Genomic DNA, 23,077 nt, shown 5'->3' with positions numbered 1-23,077 from the left:
AGGGAAATAAAGTAGAATAACACTCCCAGTTCTAACAGCTTTGCAACTTAAAAAAAAAAAAAAAAAAAAAAAAAAAAAACACCTCCTAAAAATCCCCACCAATATTAAAACATTTATTATGAAAGCACTGCTTTTAAAAAGTGTGTTATTCTTAGGAGTATTATCATATAATCATAGAATGGTTTGGATTGGAAGTGACCTTTCAAAGTAATTTAGTCCAAGCCCCTTGCAGTGAGCAGGGAATCTTCAACTAGATCAGGTTGCTCAGAGCCCCGTTCAGCCTGACCTTGAATGTTTTCAGGGATGGGGCTTCTACCACCTCTCTGGGACACCTGTTCCAGTGTTTCGCCACCCTCATTGTAAAAAATTTATTCCTTACATCTAGTCTAAATCTACCCTCTTTTAGTTTAAAACCATTACCCCTTCTCCCATTGCTACAGGTCCTGCTAAAAAGTTTGTCCCCATCTTTCTTATAGGCCCCCTTCAACTACTGAAAGATTGCAGTAAGGTCTCCCTGGAGCCTTCTCTTCAGGCTGAAAATTTAAAGCCTACAGCACCCAGGATTCCCAAGCAGTCTGCCATCCAAGTACTAACCAGGCCTGACCCCTGCTTAGCTTCTGAGATCAGATGAGATCCAGCATTCTTAGGGTCGTGGGCCATTATCACCATATAGTGATCCTTGCTTAAAGATCTATTCAGCTAGAAGTCTTCAATGAAACAGCTTTATCATGCAGGACAAACTGAAGACAAAAACCATCAACACCCCATTTAGCAGCATAAAAATGGAGTAACGTTATATATCTACCTGGCAGGTAATGGTTGGCTAAAGGAGCCACAATGATCACAACAATGCAAAAGCTAACTCAAAGTACACAGTTTGATTTGGTAACAGAACATTTTCAAAATCCCAGCACTGATATAGAGGGTATTCATATTACTCATTCTCAACTTCAAATTAGTCATATTCTATGGGCATATGCGTGTGTATTTTTATATATACATATGTATATATGTACATATATATACATATGAAACCTTACTGTTAAATTAATTTTGGAGAACACAACAAATAACCAAAATTTAATAAACCACGACAAAATCAATAGCCATTTACTGAAAAAAAAAAACCGGAGGATGAGAATGAAAACCAGGTTTAGAATGTTTTCTTACAGAATTTGCTCGAGCTGCACATGCCTGGCATATAGCAAAGCTTGAATCCAGTTTCAGAAATAATAAATAAGGTTATAAATGTAAGAATCAAGCTGTGTTTGCTGCACATGTCATCTTCTCTGTCAATCTTTGAATTTTTACAAAGACTGTTTACTTGAATCTTTTTAAATTCACCCGTGTGCTTTTACACATGCAAAATCTTTTAATTAGAAGACTACAAATTGTAATGGTTACAGTCTAGTCAGAATACAAAATTGCCCTTGACTCAAGAGCCAGTACAAAGGATGCTTTCAGCACTAAGTGTTATTGCAAAATCAAAGACATAATTAACAGGGGTATTCAATTTAACAGCAGAAGTTTAATATGCAGAGAGAAACCCAGACAGCCTTTTTTTCTGGGACATCAAAAAACCCCAATACTATAGTGTGCTAATGAATATACATTAAAAGATTATAAAATTAATAAAAACTAAATGACAGCAGTAAAACATGGGAGATGTTTACATTCCTAAACATTTCATTTACAGCTTTTAAACAGCATTGCAGACTACATTAAAAAATGCAGACTTTTTTGATAGGCTTGAAAGTTATTCAAGTAATGTCTACTGAAAGGCACCTCTGAGAATTTCTGTTTCAACAGCTAAAAGTCAAGTCTTATCCGGAAAAGGATGGCAGCATAAAACCAAGTATGTAAATACAGTTATACAGTTTAAAATTCTTAGTTCGTATAAAAACATAACAGGTGTTTGTTCCACTCTCCTTTAAACTGGCATGTACGGCTTGTTTGAGATTTACCGGATCTAGTCTGGAGATTGGTGTGCTACCTATGGTGGAAGTGTACTGTTGTGAAAAGAAACATTACTAGGGAAGCAGTAGAACATTTCTTTTCCATGGCTACATTCCTGGGGACGCAAGATAGTCAAAACAAACCCAACTGTCATCACTAGCACACCGACAGCAAGAATCAGGCAGGATAGGATGTTATCTGAATGGTTCCATCGGTCTTTGGACAGCCTTAGATAACACACTGTTGGGATGATAAAAACAAGTGGGGTAGCACTCAGAACTCCCTGTGTGTGGGAAACAACAATAGAAAAAACCCTCATAAGCATGTTTAGATGTGAAGAACAAAAACCTAAATTTTTAAATGGTTGTGATGATATTGTACAACAGTAAAGTCAGAGAATAGAGGCCTTTTTCAATGTTTCCATATGGAAAACTTTCTTTTCAAAATCACAATTAACTTGCAAAAATATCTTAAAACTATTTTAAATAATTCAGATTTGTTTAAATGCTTTTGTTTTGCTGATACAAAATAAGATTTTATGTTGCAAGTACTATTAAATACATGTAACAGTTTAGATATAATACCGCCTTAAAAAAAAAGTGGAAACATCACACAGCATTTTAAAGACTTCTGATCAATTTCTACATTTATGACCTGATTAACATTGACTTCCCTAGGAAAGCAAAGCTCCCTCTGAGAAGAGCAGAACGCTCTCTCTTATTAAAACCACAGCTCCTCTTTAAATGCTCTCTTAGATAGGGGCAGATAAAAAGCACCTGTTTAAATGTTTTTTATAGTAAATCCACTGTAGATTAACACAAGTTACATGCCAAAAGAGAGAATTTTTATGCATAAATTTTGAACACCTAGTTTGTCATATACATAAACACTGTTTCAATGTCAATGTTTTTAAGCCTACACAATTTCTTTGCATCACTGTACAAACTTTTGTATATTTTTATGGTAGAAGCTGTTAACAGTGATGAGTACAGACATTAAAAAGAGGTACATGCCCAGAGTATCTTCACAAAAACCGAGGCTCTTAAGTATGTGAAGCAACACAAACCAGCATCCCAGTAAAAGAATAGCACAGTAAAATCTGTGCACCCTTGACTCCTGTATAACTCAACGGTTTCCCTGTGAAATTACCACAGCACACACACAATGGCTTGTGTTTTGTTTTAAAATCAGAAAGCAGAGAAAAAGTAAGCAGAGTCAGAGAAACAGCAGCAAATGCCATCTGTGGTGCAGAGCCAAAAGACAGCTCTTCTGCTGGACAGAAAGCCTGCTGAGAAGACAGAACATCTTTCTTTCCCATGTAAAGACTCTGCCTATTCATTTTTCTCTACTGGTGGATATCAAGACTGAACAATCTAAGCGCAACAATTACATCCAATAAATACGTACAGTTGTATTATCAAATCCTTTCTTAAAAAGGAAAAAAAAAAACTCCAACAAACTACAAGATATGAGCTACCCACTCAAATGCCTGGCTATCAACTTCTAGCCTCTCTGGGTAAAGATACTGCACTGATGGAATGATTGCTTTTGAGTGATGATTTTAAAACAAGTGAATTCCAAATAGGAATCACAAGTATTTATTCATGCCAGAAAGACTCACTGAAAATTCTCTGGTGTAAATTTATTCTTAACATATTATACCATATAATAAGTATAAAACACCTACACATATATAGACATACAGAGGCACACATAGTGAATTAGTTCCATTATAACAATATTTGGCTATTTGGCTGTGTGGCATAGGCATATGTGTGTATGTACCCACACATTTAAATACTTCTATTGGTGTGTATATGCACACAGGTGAAGTTTCTGCACTTGTAAAAACAGAGGGAAGAAGACAGAAAAGAAATTACCAACACATGCCATGAATGAGAAATTTTAATGGAAACATGCATCCTGACCAAACCAATAGGACTATTGTTTATTTTGAGCTTGTTATAATTTGTAAAGGATTAACTGACAAGAAACTATGCAGATAATTACTTTAAATAGAGGGTAATTGGATAGCTTACCTGAATATTCAGACCTGTTCTATAATATTAGTGCAAGCACGACCTGCTAAATCACTGCTACAAAATCACTCACTACTGCTCAATTAGCAGATAAACTCCCTGTTGTGAAGAGCAGTGTACATGTATCAATGTACATACAAGTATATCTATCAAGTAGCATAAAGAACAACTCCCTCCATTTTGTTCCATCAGTTTTAGGTAAGCATGTAATATATGGCTTGAAATTGTCAGTAACTGCATGGACAGGGACATAAGGAGGCAATTCTAAAATATTTCTATAAGGCAGCAAAGGCTGCCCTTAAAAAGTTTTGTCCACCTCCTAACTTTTATATCTGGAGTATGACATTTCCACATCTGCTTTATTTATTATAAATAGCTGACCAAAACCAGAAGGTAAACTGTTAAGACAAACAATGTTTATCATAAATGCAAATTGGCTTTTTTTTTTTTTTATAATTTCCTTTGATTAAATGTACATTCTGTGCCAAAACAGACTGATTCATGTGGTAAGTTTACTTTGTTAACTAGTAGTCTAGGATCCAGTAGTCTACATGGCAGTTCCAGGCAACCAAAAAAGTTATATAAATGTGTTAAAACTATTTCAAGCCTGTTAAGGTCCATCTCTGCTATGAGGCAATAACAGATACAGGAATGTTTACTGGCAAACAAATAAGTTTTCTCCTAAAAATCATAGACTTAGGTTACGAAATTACTCAGTTTTGCTCTCTATTAAGCCCAAAACAGGGAAAAATTCTAGACACTGTCTCTGTGGTCTCACTACTACTGGTTCTTTCTTTTTTTTGTTTTCCTCCCTCTTCTTCCACTTTCTTTTTTGCCCCCTTGGCACAAGGTGATCATTAGGATCTGCCCAGTGTTGAGTAATTTGAGAAATTCATCAGAATTGTGATTACATAAAGAAATTACAGATTCAGTCCTGCAATACATTTGGGCATTTTAGTGATTTCCACTGCAGTTTAAAAACACTTGGTAAGTCATAGCCACTTGCTACATCTCCAGAACTGTTCTAAAAGCCCTGCACAACCATATGAACTGTACTTCCTGAACTTCCTTTCTCCTTTAATTATCTGATTTTGAAGCAGTGAGTAATTCCTTTTTTTCCTACTAACATTTCTACTGACTACTGTGTGAAAGTACATAAGATTTTCAATAGAGGTGTGGATTTTTCAGAGTTCTGTGTTATAAAAAAGTTATTTATTAAATACAAGAGTATACAGGTTCACTTACATTCAGCTCTAAAACTATTCCAAGGCAATCATACACTAATGATACACCGGTCGCCACAGCAACAATAACTACTGTCACAACAATATGGAAAAGTGTTGAGAGGTTCCCATGGAAAAACACATTGGCAATCACCTGAAACAGAACCACAATTTTAAACCTTGGTTTTCATCTTTATGTTAACAAACAGCTTATTCCAAATCTTCTAACCTCAGGAAACTAAAATAATGGGTGAGAACACAATGACTGAACTTTACCTATCTTGCTTCAAGAAAACATCTTCATCCGCTTCCAGAAATAATTCATAAAAAGCATTATTAAAATTGCAGAATACTTGCAAGACTGACTTACACCTCCAGGATTTAGCTTATACTTATGCCCACTACAGAATAAAAACCACTTACAATTATTTCTAGAAGAAGTGGATTTCCTAGACAGTTACTTTCAAAAAGCAAAAAAACTAGTAAGCATGATAAATCTGCTATTTTTGTCTCTTCTCAATATAACAACAGTGACGTTTATGCCAAACTTGGATTTTTAAGCAGTCCTGATATTATTAAGTAATTATTAAATAATACTGGATAATATTATAAAAAATGTGATGGAAAATTATATTGCCAGAATCTAAACAGTACAACTAGTTCCTCTTACTCATTGCATGTAGCAGGATAGGATATGCTGACATTTATTACAGCTCAACCATTGACTTCAGCTACAATATGTATTAATAATGTGAGAATATTATTAATATATATCGACACTTAAAAGAAGAATGTAATAAATTCTTACCTCTCTGGTCACAAAACATTCAAGGGGGAAGGTCAGAATTACAGTAACTCCATAACAAAACCTTCCAAATGTAGCAAGGTTGTCATCTCTACAGTAGTTTTCAAATATATCTCCTGAGGCACAGCAAAACAACAATTAGTTTGAACTTCATGTCATTTGCCTACTTGCAAGTTGAAGTGTAAGCTACTGGAGTTACTGGAGTAATTGAGACTTTCTGATCCCCTGTCCTGATACATATCAAGAAACTGTAGCTACAGTCAAAAATTACATCCAGGAGGAACTTCCACCCTGCCCTTCTAGTAGCAGTGTTTTTATTTCAAGTAGCATTTATCTTTCAAAAATATTTTAACATACACACATTAGAGTAACCTCTACACTACAGTTCCTCTGTTCTCAGCTATATGCTGCTACTCATCAGGAAAGGAAAAAGCTTAGAAGCCTTCTCCCACAATTTAGGATAGCACTATTAAATAACAGAAAATATATTTGCTTATGAAATGTGTGTTTTTCCTGAAAAAGCTAACACACTGAACAAATTTATGTGTTGTTCTTCTGAAAGCACCATCTCTACTTCAACAAAATGATGTTAAATAGTATGATGTAACACTGATCATATATATTTATACATATATGTATATTCATATGCACACAGAAGTGACAGTAGAATTAGTTACAGAAGAACAGCTGTTGTAAAGATAGGAAGTATCTTTAAGCCAGAGCTAGGATGCACAGACAGGAAAAGATAGAGGACAATGTACAGAAATATATGCTAGGCACCCTGTAGAAAAATCAAGGCAACTTTTGTTCGTACTGCTCTCTGCTACTGGACCATGCGCCTAAATTATAGCTGTCTAGTCTTCAGATCAGATTCTTTGATGATCAAATTCTGATCATGGAAGCATTCAAATGGGACTTTCACTGGTGAGGCTTACACTTGGGAATCTGACCCCTTTTAGCATGTAGCTGACAACTTCGGAGCCCATTTTGGTTGTTGGGTAACTACAAGGAATGTCCTATCTATTTCTGTCCAAACATAGTATGATTTTTGGCATTTTTACAATCATTAAGATATTAACAGCAAAAGTCAGACAGAAAGGCAGAAATGTAAGGATTACAGCAAGCACCAAAATTGAGAGATCAAGCAGTTTACCTTCTGTGTATCCTGTAAAAGTCATATATCCAAATGCAGCAAACACTACACTGATAACAAAAGCAAGTGAGACAGACACATGTGTGACTCGAGACCAGTTCTTTAATGTGGGTTCTTCCAGAGACCCGTATATTAAAAAGCTGTTATGGTTGCAGATGAATGCTGAAACACACATAACGGTTAAAGCAAATGTATGAATCAATGCATATATGCATATAAAATAAATTCACAGAGTCCATATTCCAAGGTAGGAGAGACAGCACAGTTTGAATCCATTCATTATTAAATACAAACATTAATCCTGCAACGAGTGGCAAAAATAAATGACTTGAACTTTTAATTATTTGATTTGCTGAAGGTTTATATTCATCCTGAGATTATTGTGATTACATTACCCTAAAATGCCACATCATTTCCCATCCTCCCCACCTCTATTTCCTCTTCCTGCTGCACTTTTGCTCAAGAACCCAACAGCAGTTTTGAGATTTTTTTTAAATCCACAGAGCTATTTGCTACTTTCAGAGTTCCTATGGCATCCATTTTAAGCAGCAGCAAGCATTGGGAGGCCTCAGATTATCACAGCGTTAACAAGAATCAATATACCGTCTCCTCCAGGCAGAAACAGATTAGAGAATGAGGATAACGGGGGCGCGTTGAGGTTCATCAGAATGGTTCATTATGAGAAATGGGAAACAACAGGCGCTCTCTAGTGAATGTATGTATGTCAGTCTAAAATTCTTCTGTTAAGGGTTATCCCAGAGAACACAGACGATCACAGCCTCCTCAGTTTATTAAACAGACAGGTGTTTTAAGATGAGTTGGTTTGATGTGCCACATCACTGTCTCCGCTACAGAGACCGTGTAGCCCTATAGCCTCTAGGGCCAGATGAGCAGTGGATGGGGATAATGCCTTAAGCCACAACAATTAAATTCACCTACGGATGACTCAAAGTCATCTTAATTTTTCTTAAACCAGTTTAACATGTATATAAAAAAATACAATTAAAACAATGCAATTTCTAGGTCCAAATTATTAAATAATTTCTTACAGTTGATCTGAATATTGAAAATAAAAAAAATAATTACTTACCAAATGACATCACCCCAACAGCTTGTACTGCATTTGATTTTGCAAATATCCATGCATTTTCTGATTTGGGTCTAAAACAGACATACATTTTAATAAATTATCCTCTTTCCAGTATCAGTTATTAAAAATAATCTAAAATAGCATACAGTAATACAGAACTGCTAGTCAGATCTCCAGAACTCTCTGAACTAGGCCATAGTGTTCACCAACAATAAGTTGAAACTAGGGGGATACCCTCCTCACCTCCCTTGTTTTGATTAAAATGTTTCTGTAAACAGTTTTTACAGCCAAAAACGTCAGCCTGTTTCAATGACAAGTTTTGTAAATAAACTCTTCAAGTCATAATATACAAACAAACGGCAACGGGGAAAGGTAAAACCTGTTACTGATTCTAACTAAGGTTATCTCAACCCAAAATCTAACTATTTAGAGGCAATTTCTTCCTTTGAACTTGCACATGTAATCCAGGCAGTCTAGAGATACTTTTTTTCCTAGGCTACAAACCAAGCGAGGCAGTTTGCCTTTGTTTACACTTGTTCCAGCTATTGCTCACACTAAAGGGATTCTGACACTTCCCAAAGGAGTCATAATGTGTATGAGAGTATATGGAGACTTTTACAATCAGGCAGGAATGTAATATACTTGACAATTGCTTCTCTAAGATATGCCCAAAATTTTGGACCTGTGGCAATTGCAGTTCTTAGAGGAGGAGGACAGAAAACTATCAGCAAACTTTGTTAAAACCCATTTGATGCATGAACTTCCTCTCTGAATAAAGAGCCAAAATGAAGGAAAGGAGGACACGAAACATCCAATTCCAGAACTAAATTTTGCTAAAAGTATCATACAAAATTCACAAGCTGGTTGAACATTACATTTTTAATATTAAAGCACTGGCAAAGGAACAGTACAGAGGAGCTTGCTCTTAAAAAGTTGGCCGCTGATAACTTTGATTACAGGTTTGTTTGGTTTTTTTAGAGGGAAAGCTGCTGCCACCTAAGGCCTTAGCTACTATTTTCCTATTGCCCTAGAAAGCAGCATGGCACTGATGCCAGCTCTGTGGAGGTAACAATGGCAGCTTTGTCTCTCCCTCTGTCTGGTGGTAGTTATCTGGTTTTGACAGCTGCAGTGACATACACAATGCTAGGTTTCATCACTTTCAAATGTTTTAACTCCACTCCCACCCCCTAAAAAGAAAAAAAAAAAAGACAAAAAAAGATGTTGCTGTTTCCCCTTTCAGAACTCCTAACTTACTATTTCTTGAAAGCTCAAATAGTCAATCCTTCATTTTCTATATTAAAAAAGCATATCTACAGCATCTAATGCACACGCAGTTCAGACTTAGAGCACCTTTTCAGCTCTTAAGCTGTGGCTGCTAAGCTTAACTTTGAAGTGAACAGAACCTGAGCATCAAAATCAAGTTCAGTTTTTCATCCTTAGATGCAGTGTACTGTTTTGACTACTGGAAGATACTGTTTCTAGTCTTAAGTAGCTGAATATGGCTCTCCTAAAATATTCTCAGTCTCAGCATGTAGATGTAATAAATACTATGGCTGAAACAGATATTTGGCATTTGCCTTGTGAAACTGTAGTTCCTTATATAGAGTAGCATCCCTTAACTTGATGCCACTGATTTCAAATCACTCAAGATGTCTGTGGACATTCATTGTCATATGCAATTCATATGCATAATTTTGAATGTATTATTTTTTAAGGAAAATACTCTCATCTGATCTGAAAAAAAAAAATCAATAATATTCCAAAATAAAAGTAAAATATAGAAAGCTAACAAGATAACTATTCCATTCTGTAACCACTAGAGGTCAGCTTTGATAGCAAACATACAGAACGAAAATTTGGTTTATACTATCCTTTCATAACAGAAATTGTGAAAGTCTCCTTACTTCCTATAAATAGGGATTTAAAAAATAGAATGTAGAAAGCTTGTGAATTTCAGTTGAAACATTTTGAATAAAGTGGCCAAATAATCACTAAAAAAAAAAAATAAATAATTACAGTAGCTAGTTTTCTCCCTGCATAGTGTTAGCTTATGCTCCAGCAATATGCAACACACCAAAATATAGCTTTGCTTTATGGATGAATAACAAATCAGATTATTTGGGGGGAAAAAAAATCAAAAGAACAAAATCCTCCTTATTTAGCAGCATAAGAAGATAAATTCTTTCCATTCCAGTTCCGGAATGCAGGAAGAATTTCAGATCGATGATTTGAACACTTCAAACAGTTTGCAGTGTCATACAATGCACATTGGTACCTATGACATATGCAACAGTATATGGCTATTTTTTACCACAAGTCATATACTGCTGTATGTGTTCTGAAAAACATTTCCATACCCTAGGAACAGAGGGATCTTGCACAGAGGTGATACCTAAACTAAGGAATGAAAGCAATACACTAAGAAATTTCATTTCAGAGTATTTAGAACTAAGAGTCAACAGCTCTAGAGTACTGACCATATCAACAACAAATCATCCCCATGTCCAGCCTGCAGGACATACAGTCTTATGCAAAGCTCCTGGAAAAGGGTGCAGGTGACATGAAAGTGTCTATATAAAATAAGAGTTCAGACTGGGAAAGAAAATTGTGCCAGGAAACAGTAGCTGTTAGTTACTGAAGAGCCATACAGTGAATAATCACTTAAAATTACTCACAAGACAAAAGGTACCTAATGGAAATATCATCAAAGTAAACACACATACATTCATACAAATATGTGTGTCTGTGTAGGCAGATGTGTAGGTAGGTTGAAAGAGTCTACCACAAGAGAGTTCTGCTTTTTCAATTCTGCTGCTACTGTTCAAGAAGATTTTTTTTTTTTTTTTTTTTTTTTTTTTGAGAAGGACCTTACTTCTGACCAGTTCAACCTACATTCTTGTTAGGAATTGTTAGGGGAAGATTTTTATTGCTGCTCATACAAGAATAACAGTAGCTGCAAACATCCACGAATGACAAAAACAGCTAGCTTACTGCTCCTCACTCAGCATACAAAAACACAGGCTATGCCTCCATGAACACAAAGTTTCTTTCATGCTGGAGAAGAATGAGAAGTAGTTAGATGAAACACAATGAAAGCTAACAGAAGAAATAGATTTGTGATACAAAATGCATTTGTTGGGAGCTGTACTGTCTATCATACATAGTAGAAGTTTTATCTCAAAGTAAAAGCTGGCAGGCAATATAACTATGATTCTTGGAACAAAAATAATAAAAGATTGAACAAAAAAGATGTTTCAAGGGAGACAGCAAAAAGTCTCAGCTGAAAGTAAGAGCACAGCAAGACAGACTGCCAATAAGAACTGTCCATCAGAAGGTAGTGAAGCCTAGTGATGAGTAAAGCCTAGAGGTTAAGAAAATAAGACTCTACCTAGTCTTCAGTATACTTACGGGAAAGTATAAAATAATAAACATGTTAGTGGGGTAAAAGGCACTGCACACACAGATCACGACTAAGAGTTGGGCAAATTTGTTTGGCAGTCTAAAACAGCATATCTTCTACTTCTGGTAAAACATTTACAGTATAATACTCCCCATCTTAAGATCCATGCTATGCAAAAATCTTTTCTGTCATTTATGAAGAAGTGCTGCCAAACGTAATACAGCAGTAGAGTGCATTAGAAGCAAAATATCTTTAAGAAGGGCAAGAGAAACATACATCTCTGATCTCAACCCAGTTTTCAGGTATGTAACACTGACTGAAAAGAAAAAGTTAATTTCAAGGGAGGAAGCCAAGTCATATGTTTGACAGGGGAGCTACCCACTGGAATGAGCAAAAGACTTCCATTGGATTGAAGATCAGCTACAAACCACCAAGTTTAGGTGCAAATCAGCAGTTATGAAAATAATCCAGGAACACAAGGCAGATAAATTCAGGTTTAATTCAATGATTTAGACATTTAGGAAATTAATTATAAAATTTTAATTAAATTCTATTCTAATGTAAAATATCTTTTTAGTTTTTGTTTAAACTTTAGAAGTTTAAAGATACAGAAAAAGTTTACAGATGCTGAATATAACTTCAGTCAATATAATGGAAAGAAAATGAGCAATGCTCACATCAGCATTGAATTTTATATTAAAGTCATCTCAGTTGTTAAAGAAGACAGACAAGGCAAAGCTATATGTCAGCCCCATTTAGTCGCAGCTGCTTTAACTCCTCCTTCTCCTTTAATGAACTATTTAGCAGTTCTGTAAATATATGATAGCTTAGCTTTAATTTTTAATTCCACCACACAATAAAGTTTATCTTTGCTTACTATTGGATTATTTATATGAAGGAAAGAATCAGCTTTCTACTTCCCAGGTTTTTTTCCTGAACACTTGGAGTTTCATCCTTGTGATCAGCTGCCAGTTGAGTAATTCTCACATCCTATTTATGTGTACATATGCTCTTTAAGTATTATTCTTATGCTCTTTAAGTATTTCCTAGAGATTTATGAATGATGCAGACACTGACATCATGACATTCTTTCCAAAAGATGCATTATTTATTTGTTTCAGTTGTTATACTACTATGATGGGACCCATATTAAAATATATTAGTGTTCTTTATTCTCATGGCAGAAAAAAGAGGTGGCATACCATCATACTATTAACAAAATATTAGAAGATGGTTTTAATAATTAAAGCATATGTCTATTTCTAACTGTAAAATACAAATAGTAAAAATAGACATTGACAGAATGTGAAGCAAAAAATTCTGATTAACAGTTTACCAACTTGCTAGATGCATTTTTGAAAACAAGAAGTCTAAATGCAAAAATTGAAGTCTTTAAAGAATTAAAAAGTAAAACTTCAAGAATTACTCAATACCCAACATTACTTATTGTAACAAAAAAATAAAGCCACATATTCCATATTTTTCCGTGCATCACAACTGTTGATAAGAAACGTTACCATAGAAACAAGGTCATCAGTAATCATTATGTATAGCTTCTTCCTTTTTTGACAGGGGATTTTGAGATCACCCTTTCAAATACTCCTTTAACATACAGTATGAAAAACATGTTGCTTCAGAAAGGGGGGCGGGGTGGGAAGTCCCACACTTTTCTGAGTGCATCATTTTTATGGATGATAGACAACATAATCTAGTACAACTTCAGAAACTCCTACTCTAGTCATCTTCCAAGAATTAAACAAGAATACTTACACTTGTGGACTTAATGTTACTGTTCTCACCATCACAATAACCAGGATGACAATGGTTAAAATCAGAGAAATAAGAGATACCTGTAAAGGTAAAAATATTACTTCAGTCAGTAAGCTGCTGAAAAGTTGTCCTTTTAGCAGCATAATGTACTTACTATATTTTTTAAAAGATTAATTAACAACCAAGTGAAGCTCTAAATATCACATCAAATACCTATAATTAGAAAGCTTTCCCAATATCATCATATTTTAATTCGTTATTCTTTTGAGTAATTAGCCAATTGTAACTATTTGTCTAATTTTAAGTAATATTCGCATTTAAACATTTCTAATCAATGGTGCTCAGCATTTCAAGATCAGGCCTACATCATCCAGTGCTTTACAAGACTCGAGTTCTACCAGCAGCTGATGGAAAAATTCCAGTGATTCACACGGAGACCAAAGTTTTGCTTAAACTATTCCAAATTTTCCCATATTTCTTAGGACAGAAGACAATCTGAACTTATTTTCTAATGGCATATAGAAAAGTGAACCAAAAATCAGGTGCTATGATGATTTACCTTTCCCAGTTTTGCTATGTCTCTATATAAAGATATAGGCAAGGTAAAGATGATGGTGGTAAGAAGAATTATGAAGTGACGGTCAGTAAGCACATTATCTGGTGCAACTAAAGCAAAAAAGAAAATAATTTATTTTTCTAAGAGACTGACATGAGGACAGGTTAGTTACATCTGAAATGCTATGAGTAACAAACTCTGATGTTGACCATGCTTTTATCCCCTTTATTCAAGCTAAGTAACACTGAAATAAAGACCAGGCATTAACTGAGGAAACCCTACACAGCATGTCCATAATCACAAGAGTTCTGCAAATTTAAACCAAATGCATAACATATGGAATACATTATACCAAAGTTTGGAAATCTGTCATTTCTACATATAGATTGGTATTAATTTATTTTATCATGCTCAGGTCAATGTTGGCAGACTGCAAGTAAAACATTCTACTACTTCTTTCCACCATTTACTCTTGAGGATTTTTTGATACTCTGTATTGACATCGATTACTATGCTGTTGAATATAAGCAAATTCTTAAAGAACAATCCTAAAGTAAGTTAATTTTGAGATTTTTTTTTTTTTAGCAACTCCTTTCTTGCTGTCAGCTGTCTTGCACTTGCATAATACATATTACCATGTGAAGGCAACATTTTAATATTCCCTGCAATCAGTAGGATTTATTTGTATAACTGGTGTTTTTTTCAAGCCCATAACAATTTAAAATAAAACATATCCCAGTTTCAGTCAGGCTATCATGAATCATGGACTCGAATGAAAGCTTCCTGAATAATTATGGCTGTAAAGTGACTGGCAATTGACAGGGAAAGTCTGTGTTCAGTTCCCTCTATTCTTTGGGAGATTACAATGCTTTCCCACCTCCTTCCAGGTAGGCATTCTACCAGCCAGGTGAAAAGATGTGCCAAACTGGGAGTTCCTTCTATTACAAAAGTCATATTGTATATAAATTATTAGATATTTGCTGTCACTATCAACCTGATCAGGAATTCACAGAACAGAGTGACAATTAAAACTGCATCCACACCTTGTAGGCTTCACCTGCTGAAAATTATAGTCCTCCTGTGGAAATGAAATAGTTCGTACAAATAGTAATTTCCACTTCATTGCAGACATGTTCTTTTTAGTTTAATCTGCCAGTGAAGAATGTTTTAACTTAGCTGGCTTTCTGCTAAAGCAGATGGAAAACATGCACACAAATTGCTTCACTGATTTTGCTGTGAAAACTTACAGCAGAGGAAGGATAACAAGTGGATGAGTTAAAATCTCAAAATGCCACATCTGGTTTGGCAGTGAATATCTAAGAGAACTGCAAGTTACATATGCAGTTCCTGACCAACTTTTACAGATATGCTTAAGGAAGCATTAAATCCATTATATCATTTGCAAGTTATGCAGAATTATTCACTAGATAAAGTGCAGTCTCAGTATTCAAATTATTATTATTATAGCAATTATCTAAAAAAGATGAAAAAATATGATGACACTGTAAATATACTACTGTGGAAGACTCTATTTGCTTAGTATTTTATTGAAGCATCTGGTCTCTTCACTAACACTGAGTCCAATCATAACCAAGGACTAGGATTCATAGTTTTTATTTCAGAAAGACTTATTAAAAAAAACCCCACCAAAAACCACCCATACAACTATGCTTCAAGTTCTTAACTTGAACTATACCTAAGAATAATTCAGGAGCAAAGTAACAGGTAGAACTTCAGACTGACACAGGATGCTAATCCCTAAATACCTATGCTATATTCCTATCCAATACATTTTCCCTGTTCTGAATTTTTAAATGCATCTTACCTCCAGGAATTCTCTGGAAAACTTTAGTTAAAGTGTCTCCTGTTATTATGTTGTAACTAATCATAGCTTAAAGAAAATAAAATTTTTTGTTAATACAAGTCAAATATGAAATACTTGATAAACATTTAATACACATATTTTGTAGACTTTAGGATTAAATGCCATTATCCCTCTTGTATGAATTCTGGCTAGCACCAACAACTTCTAAGTTTCAAGTTTAAAACACGATAAAACTTTCTGTAATGTTTCCTGTCCCACCCCTTTTTTAAAAAAAAAAAAACCAAAAAACAAAAGAACCCCAAAAAAACAGGTTCAACCTAAGCAAGAATCCAGTCTGATAAGCAAGGCAGTTGTTCTGTCTTGCCATATAAAGTTACTTCAGAACAGGAAAAAAAAGGCTTTTAAAAATTGTTTGTTTATAACAGTAATTCTTTGTCAGTTTATTTTCAAATTCTTGTTTCTATTTAGTAAAGTTCCTGTGTTAGTCTAATAATCAGTCCTGCAATCAAATGCATGGGACTTCCTAGCTCATGTAAAAAGTTAGTAAAATCTTTAAACCAGAAGAAAGGGGGAGAAAATAGATGAGGATATCAGATGTGGACTTCCATTCCTTCCTCTCATTAATAAGAACTGTGGCCTTAATATTTGTATTTCAGTCTTACCTTATTCTACACTAGAAGTGTCTATATGTGCGCATGTGTGTATACATACACATAAAATATTTATATACTCATGTGGTCTTCACCATTTAGACAGCATACATATAGGTAATGAGCCTACCTAATGCACAAATATTCACTGTTGTGAAATTGTAAGTCACTAACAGTACTTAGAGAAATGAATTCAAGTACATAAATATGCACAATAGTTCCATGGTAAGGACTGAGATTTTTTTTTTTCCATATTCTCTATGAAGTAGTAATTATACTTTTAAAAAGTCAACATGTGTAACATAGTTGCCTGCAGTAACAATAACTTAACTCCCTTAAGAATCCCAGCTACCTATAACAACTTCAGACTGATTATTCACAAAGTAGGAATTTTGATCTGGGACTCTGTGGTCACCAAATCTAGACTTGGTATCTCAAGTCACCACCTCTTGCAGGCCCATGTGTGAAAATACCAAACTTATATAAGATTTGATTTAATTATGCTACTACTGTAGGGGACAAATTCAGAATATAACTTTATTTTAAACTTCTAGTCTAATTAATTCCTGCCCAGATAATATCTGTTTTTTCTTTTACTATTTCTTCTTCAAAGGGGTCTTGACTACCCAGCTTCCTAGTAGCTCATTAGGTATGAGGCTGAATTAATGCTTTTGAAGACCAGCACATAATATTCAAGCAAGACCTGATCAGTGGCTTCTCCAATGACAGTAATACTAGATTTCTGGAAAAATATAAATTCAGTATACCCCTAAAGTAATTTCCTTTTGTTTCAGGCACAAATTTGTACTCTGTTACTCATTCAAGAACAGAATCTCTTCTTTACTTTTTCTCATAGCTCCTTTTGGCATCAATTTTTAAGCGTGTGATCATTAATTTCTCTGTTACATTTCAGTTAATTTCTATGCTGGTCCTCCAATTCATTGAATTCTTCCTCAGTAATTCTTCAGAATACACAAAGTATTTTTTTTTTCTTAAATAGAACATATATAGTATGTTCTTTATAGAGTTTTTAATATTTAACCAGTGACAGAATAAGGTAATGTGAAAAGCTTGTTATTTATAAAACTTAAACAATTTTATTTTATATGATCTTACCAATAAATGGATATAAAAATTGAAGAGTTGAAAGAATTAGATAACCTACAAGACCATATGTTTTTCTGACCAGCTCTTGATAGGTGTTGGTACTGGAGAGATTTCCTCCTTTGATCAGTAATATAATGGAATAATCTGTTAAAATATAAAATTGCTGTTAAAGACAGTATGAACCCACTTGTGGTTGGTTACTGCTCATCTTTTTCATTACTTAAAAAAAAAAAAAATCTGTAAGAAGGAAAACAGTGACACTGGGAAGAGCAGGGATGAGAAATCTCAGAATGGATCTCAATCCAGCAAAACCAGGAGTTACAGGCTCATACTAGAAAGAAATACCAGCTTTCATGATTAGGGACATCAGAAACAGACTCATTTTCGCTGGTTTCCAATATGGTCAAAGGGAATGAGAACTGTCACAAGCATCAAAAAAGGAAAACCAATTTAATAATGCAGAGGGCTCCTGAATGGATGTAACATTTGATTATATCCTAAAGAGGGTAAAATGCAAGGACAGCTTGTGTCATGGTGCTAGAACTCCTCATCATTTTACTTAGCTATTTACCCAAGTTTGTGGAAGATAAAGCCCGGTTAGTATTTTGTATTTTCTCCATCCAGTTCACAATAATAATAAAAAAAGTATTTTTATTGGATAGTTTTATAAAAAACATGTGCAAGTGCTTTATCTGGAAAACCATGAAGCAATATGGCTTGAGACAGAGCTGATGTCACAGGCAGAATTACTCCCAGACTGAACCTTAACTTTTTATGAAGAACAGTCAGAAATGTTGCTGTTATGTCAAGCTATGCTTTATTATTCATTTGGGCACCATGGGATAATTCTAGTCCAGATCAGTTACAGTAGAGAATTTATTATCTTAGTGCAGATGTCTTGACAGACAGTAACTAGACCTTGTCTATTCCTCATCTGGCTTTCGCTTAGTTTCTAATCTATGCTGTGATAGGAACAGTTCCTTTCTGTGAACAGTATCGGTGTTCAGTATTTTCTGGGAATTACTAAAATTATGAAATTTTCAGAGTCTTTAGAAAGGAGATTTCTACTGTGTGTTAATGTGAAAGCCAATCCAGAGATTCCAATGAGCATATGCAATTCTTACACAATATGTATACTCACTTACACTATAATAGGGAGCAGACAAAAACAGAAATACAGAATTGTTCATTATCAATTATTTTGCATACTGAGCTGATCTTGTACAAGAAACACTAAGTCTTTGTAGCAAGGGGTCTTAGACCCACAAAACTTGAAAAAGATTTATAGTCAAATGACCTCAAATTATATTCTCTGTCAATCTAGGACTACACCAGTATAACTCAAAAACATCCTCAAAATGAAATACAGTGAGAATTGCTAAATACCAGCTATTTGCCAATTATTCAGTAAAAACTATGGAAAATAAATGCTAATGTTACATACTTAGCCTGTACTTTAAAGGCTACAAGTCAAAGAGTTGCAACTATAGTTATAATTTGCTCATGCAAGATATATTGATTCACATTTTTAACATGATAAAATACTGAGTTTAATTCACAAGTCCTGGGCCTATGGCTATAAAGTCTTCAGTACACTTTGAAGTTCAAAGGACAAATCACATTTCCTACAGAAAAGTAACTGAAACTTCTGAGCTATGTTTATGATATTATTTTCTTCATCTATTTTGCCATCAGCCATAGAGAGAATTTTCCATTCAGAAGGAACATATTCCTTATGTTATATTGCTCTCCAGTCAAACCTGTCATTTATGCAGATCCTTAAATTACATTTTAAGCAATGAAAAGCCTCAAATATTGCTCAGCATATGGGTAAAAGAATCTGTGCCATGTACGTTGACTTGGTTCTTTGTTTTAAGACTTGAATCCAGAGTCTTTACCAAAATTCTCCTTTGATGCCAATGGATTTACTTATGTTTATTTACCATGTGATTTCAAAACTTGTCCCATTTGGATGGTAAATCCATTTTTTTTAATGAATGATAACTAAATAAAATATTCAAAATCATAGTATAACCAAAGATTTTAATTCTGTGGTGTATTCTTAAAAAGTGATATACAACCTACTCAAGGATCAGCCTCTTATTTAGGGTAAAAACAGTGGACTAAACAAGTGATCAGCCTCTGATCACTGACACTCAAGGATCAGCCTCTTATTTAGGGTAAAAACAGTGGACTAAAACAAGTGATTATGAAGCACAAATAAGCGGTATTCTTCCAAATGTCACCTTGACCTAGTCTTAAGAAATTAGGCTTTACAAAAATAAAATGCACACAAAAAGCAGCTTTATATGTTGCACAGTATAATTCTCTACTTTTACTAATCTGCTCAAGGGATTAGTGAGGTAAGGAAAAAATCTGTCATCTTTATTGTCATAGATATATTTGTTTAACTTATCATTAAGCTCAAGATCAGCTCAATATTCCAAGACTAATTTTCACTTTACAATCGCAACTGCTTTTAGAGTACCTGTGATAAAGGCAACCCCAAGTAGAAGCAGTACTCCTAGTGGAAAACCAGCTTCTTTCATCGAATATGGCAATCCTGTAAATAAGAAAAGGAGAGATTATAGAAGAACCTTTCAAAATACTTATTCATGACAACCAAAATAAAGAAATACTCAGATTTAAAAAAAATAGCAGCTACCTATCTCCTAAATTGGACCAGCATGCTTAATAACCTTAGAAAGCTAACTTTTAGTGGACAAAGTGCTGCCTAGGTGTAATGTTCAGTCAGCATTTGCCCAAACAGTTCTGGTCATTATAGCAAAAGAAACTGTAGGGTATTTACCACTGAGCCATGATCTCAGTTGACACCTCTGCATTTTCACATAGTAAGCAAGTAAAAATAGAGGAAAATCATTAGGAACAGCAGAAGAAAGTAAGAAAACTGTTATTCTCCAAACTGGATAGTCATGCATGTATAAACAAGGCTGAACACAAGATAAAAGAAAAGTATACTTACCTATAATGCCTGATCCTATGATAGAGTTGATAATGTTAAATCCAGCTGATGCCAGATCACTGTTTCCTCTTTTATTCCTGGGCTTACTAACAAGGGCTGTTTGGTCATCTGTTTCTACCTATTGCAGTAAGACAATGATAACATTGTATAAGAGAAAAATAGGTGAAAACAAGGATTTTATAAATATTTAATATAGTATATTCAAGAGTAAAAAAAATTTGTCATAGTCTCAGATTTGTAGAGGTATTTTGATAACTAAATCCCATTTTTTTTCAGTGAGAAATCAAAGGGGCATTAGGCATCAAAGTCCTTTATAAGACTGACCCATAGTCTTCTGTAATTAATTCTTCTCTGAAAAAAAAAAAAAAGTGGAAGGACAGAAATCTATATAAATTCAAAGTAAGCTGTTAAACAAAGAGCTTTTTAGTAGCGCTCCAAAGGCAGGAATGTGAATCAAGTACTTTTGAAAATATTTTGGCTAAAATAACTGGTCAGTAAAAATAGGTCCCTGAACCAAAAGAATTAAATAAATTTCAAGAGTTACTAGTAAAGTATTCCAGCATCTGCAGATACTCTAATTCAAGGTTTTATCCAGCATTTTAAATATTCCTATGTCATTCAATGGTTTAGTTCATTATGAATAGTTAATGACACTATAAAATTGGCTAGTCCCCGAAAGCTTCTGTGGGAAGGCCTGGTACAAACCAAAGTTCAAAGCACAGTCAGTAGCCAGTGGCTTCAAAATTAAAGTTCTTTTCTTCAGAAAGCATTTCTTCATAAGCATGCAGTGGTCCTGCCCTTAGATCTGCCATCAGAGAACATCTTAGAATTATTCATTAGAAAGCCAGTATTTTAAATGAAGTTGGGTAATTCAAAACAGGAACACTAATTTAATGAAGAAAGCACCTATGTTTTACAAAAGCAAAATATTGTGTACTTCCCATGAAAATAAAACCACTATTTCATGGATGCAGGAGCCTATTTAACATATATAGCAGTTAGTACAAACTCAGATGCTTGTAACTGATACTACTGGAAAAAAAAAAAAAAAAATTAATGATAAATCTAACACGTGTATATAGTGGTATAAGATGACAAGCATAAGAGTGCCTCAAGAAGGGCTATATATTTAGGCGATACCTTTAATCCTTAAACAGTACTAACATAGGAATAGTAATAGTAGCTCAGATTAATGACCAGTATAGCCTAGTATACCATTTCTGAGAATGGCCATGAAAGGTACCTAGAGAAGAGTATAAAAACATGAAGAATAGATGGTTAGCAAATAACTTTACTGTCCCAGCTTTCACAAGTTTACATATGCCAGACTTTCCAAAGTAGATACATTGTTGGTGGATCACATACCCTTAATGGAGTGGTCCTTGAATTTTTGCCTTTTTTGAAGCCATGTGTGTTTTCTAGCATCTACAGTGGCCTGTAGCAATACGTTCCACATCTTAATTACATATCATACGAAGGCTCTTCTTTGGTCTGAATCTACCATTAAATATTTCTACTTGCTGTGCCCCGCCCCCCAAAAAAAAGTCTTTGCATTATCACAGACAAACCAACCAGACATCACCTTCTTCACATCACATGCAGTTTTATAGGCAAAATCTCCCTCAGCTGTTTCTCATCTAGACTTAACAGGTGTTACATTTTATTTCACCACTGATTGGAGCAGCAGGAGCATCACTGTCATTCTCTCCTGAAATTTTAATGCTTTCTGCTACTTACAGCTGAGTGCATGTGAAATTGCACTGAACTAGAACAGTCCAGCTCCCTATTTTCAGTTGTTACAAGAAAATGAACACAATGTGCACTGAACACAGCTCAAAGATTCTGTTATGAACCCTGATCCCTTTCTCACTTGGAAGAAGCACATTTGAATTGGCAAAGAGGATGTGGAAGGAGAACAGAAATTGTGACACAGGTGAAACTGTTCCTGGGTGAAGAAGACTAGTGCTCCTGAAGGTGCAGTTGTACCGCAGACAGGAGAGGGAACGCGTGTTGGGAGACAGTTGCATAGTGAGCTATGCAACTTGGAAGCCTGCAGAAGAGGTGAACGGGATGCGTCTGCCTCTCGTAGGGTCCTCTCCCAGGGACCAGCTGCAGGCCATGAGACAGCCAGGGCCACCCAACATTGTACTGACAGCAGCAGGCTCACCAGGAGATAGAGACTGAACTTCACCTGTGCCCAGAGCTGCAGTTCCCCTGCCTTACAAGAATAAACCCCTCAGATTGATTTTTATTTTCCCCATAGCTGCGGTACCCGAGAGTCTTTCTTCCTCATATGAATCAGGTGGAAACTGAACAGAGATGAAAAAGCCGTGGCTGCTGTCAACTCATCAGCGGAGCCGGGCTGAAGCGCCGACTCAACCCGGACGCTTCACACAGCTGGTCCCTATAAAACCCGCCAAGGGGGTCCGCAGGTGTTTATACCCCGCGTTCCCTCTTCACGTCCCGCGACGATGGGCCGAGGGAAGTAAGAAGTCAGGGTAATGCTGGCGAGCTTGCTGA

General features: G+C 35.1%; 1 protein-coding gene across 1 annotated transcript; it reads right to left on the bottom strand.

Annotated features, from left to right (window-relative positions):
- Window positions 1-1,993: 1,993 nt before the first annotated feature.
- On the bottom strand, window positions 1,994-20,669 carry SLC38A11 (solute carrier family 38 member 11). The gene is made up of 11 exons (XM_010174106.1): window positions 20,558-20,669; window positions 20,063-20,137; window positions 17,584-17,718; window positions 15,818-15,883; window positions 13,996-14,102; window positions 13,437-13,516; window positions 8,267-8,337; window positions 7,177-7,338; window positions 6,027-6,139; window positions 5,241-5,372; window positions 1,994-2,239 (listed from the first exon to the last, which is right to left on the bottom strand). The coding sequence occupies exons 2-11, from the start codon at window positions 20,121-20,123 to the stop codon at window positions 1,994-1,996; spliced, it is 1,173 nt and encodes a 390-aa protein (XP_010172408.1). The 5' UTR covers window positions 20,124-20,137; window positions 20,558-20,669.
- Window positions 20,670-23,077: the final 2,408 nt, after the last annotated feature.

This window comes from Antrostomus carolinensis, unplaced genomic scaffold (assembly GCF_000700745.2).
Source record: "Antrostomus carolinensis isolate BGI_N321 unplaced genomic scaffold, ASM70074v2 scaffold16270, whole genome shotgun sequence".
Taxonomy (NCBI): domain Eukaryota; kingdom Metazoa; phylum Chordata; class Aves; order Caprimulgiformes; family Caprimulgidae; genus Antrostomus; species Antrostomus carolinensis.
Note: the sequence above shows the minus strand (reverse complement) of the source record. Positions and strands in the feature narration are given on the sequence as shown.

Bases quoted from the DNA above. Each gene is read 5' to 3' on its own strand.
- SLC38A11 (XM_010174106.1), bottom strand. From the start codon at position 20,123: ATGAAAGAAGCTGGTTTTCCACTAGGAGTACTGCTTCTACTTGGGGTT. The intron at 17,719-20,062 runs GTACTCTAAAAG...ATATTTTAACAG, and splicing joins TGGGGTTGCCTTTATCACAG to ATTATTCCATTATATTACTG. The intron at 5,373-6,026 runs GTAAGAATTTAT...GTTCTGTTTCAG, and splicing joins AATGTTTTGTGACCAGAGAG to GTGATTGCCAATGTGTTTTT.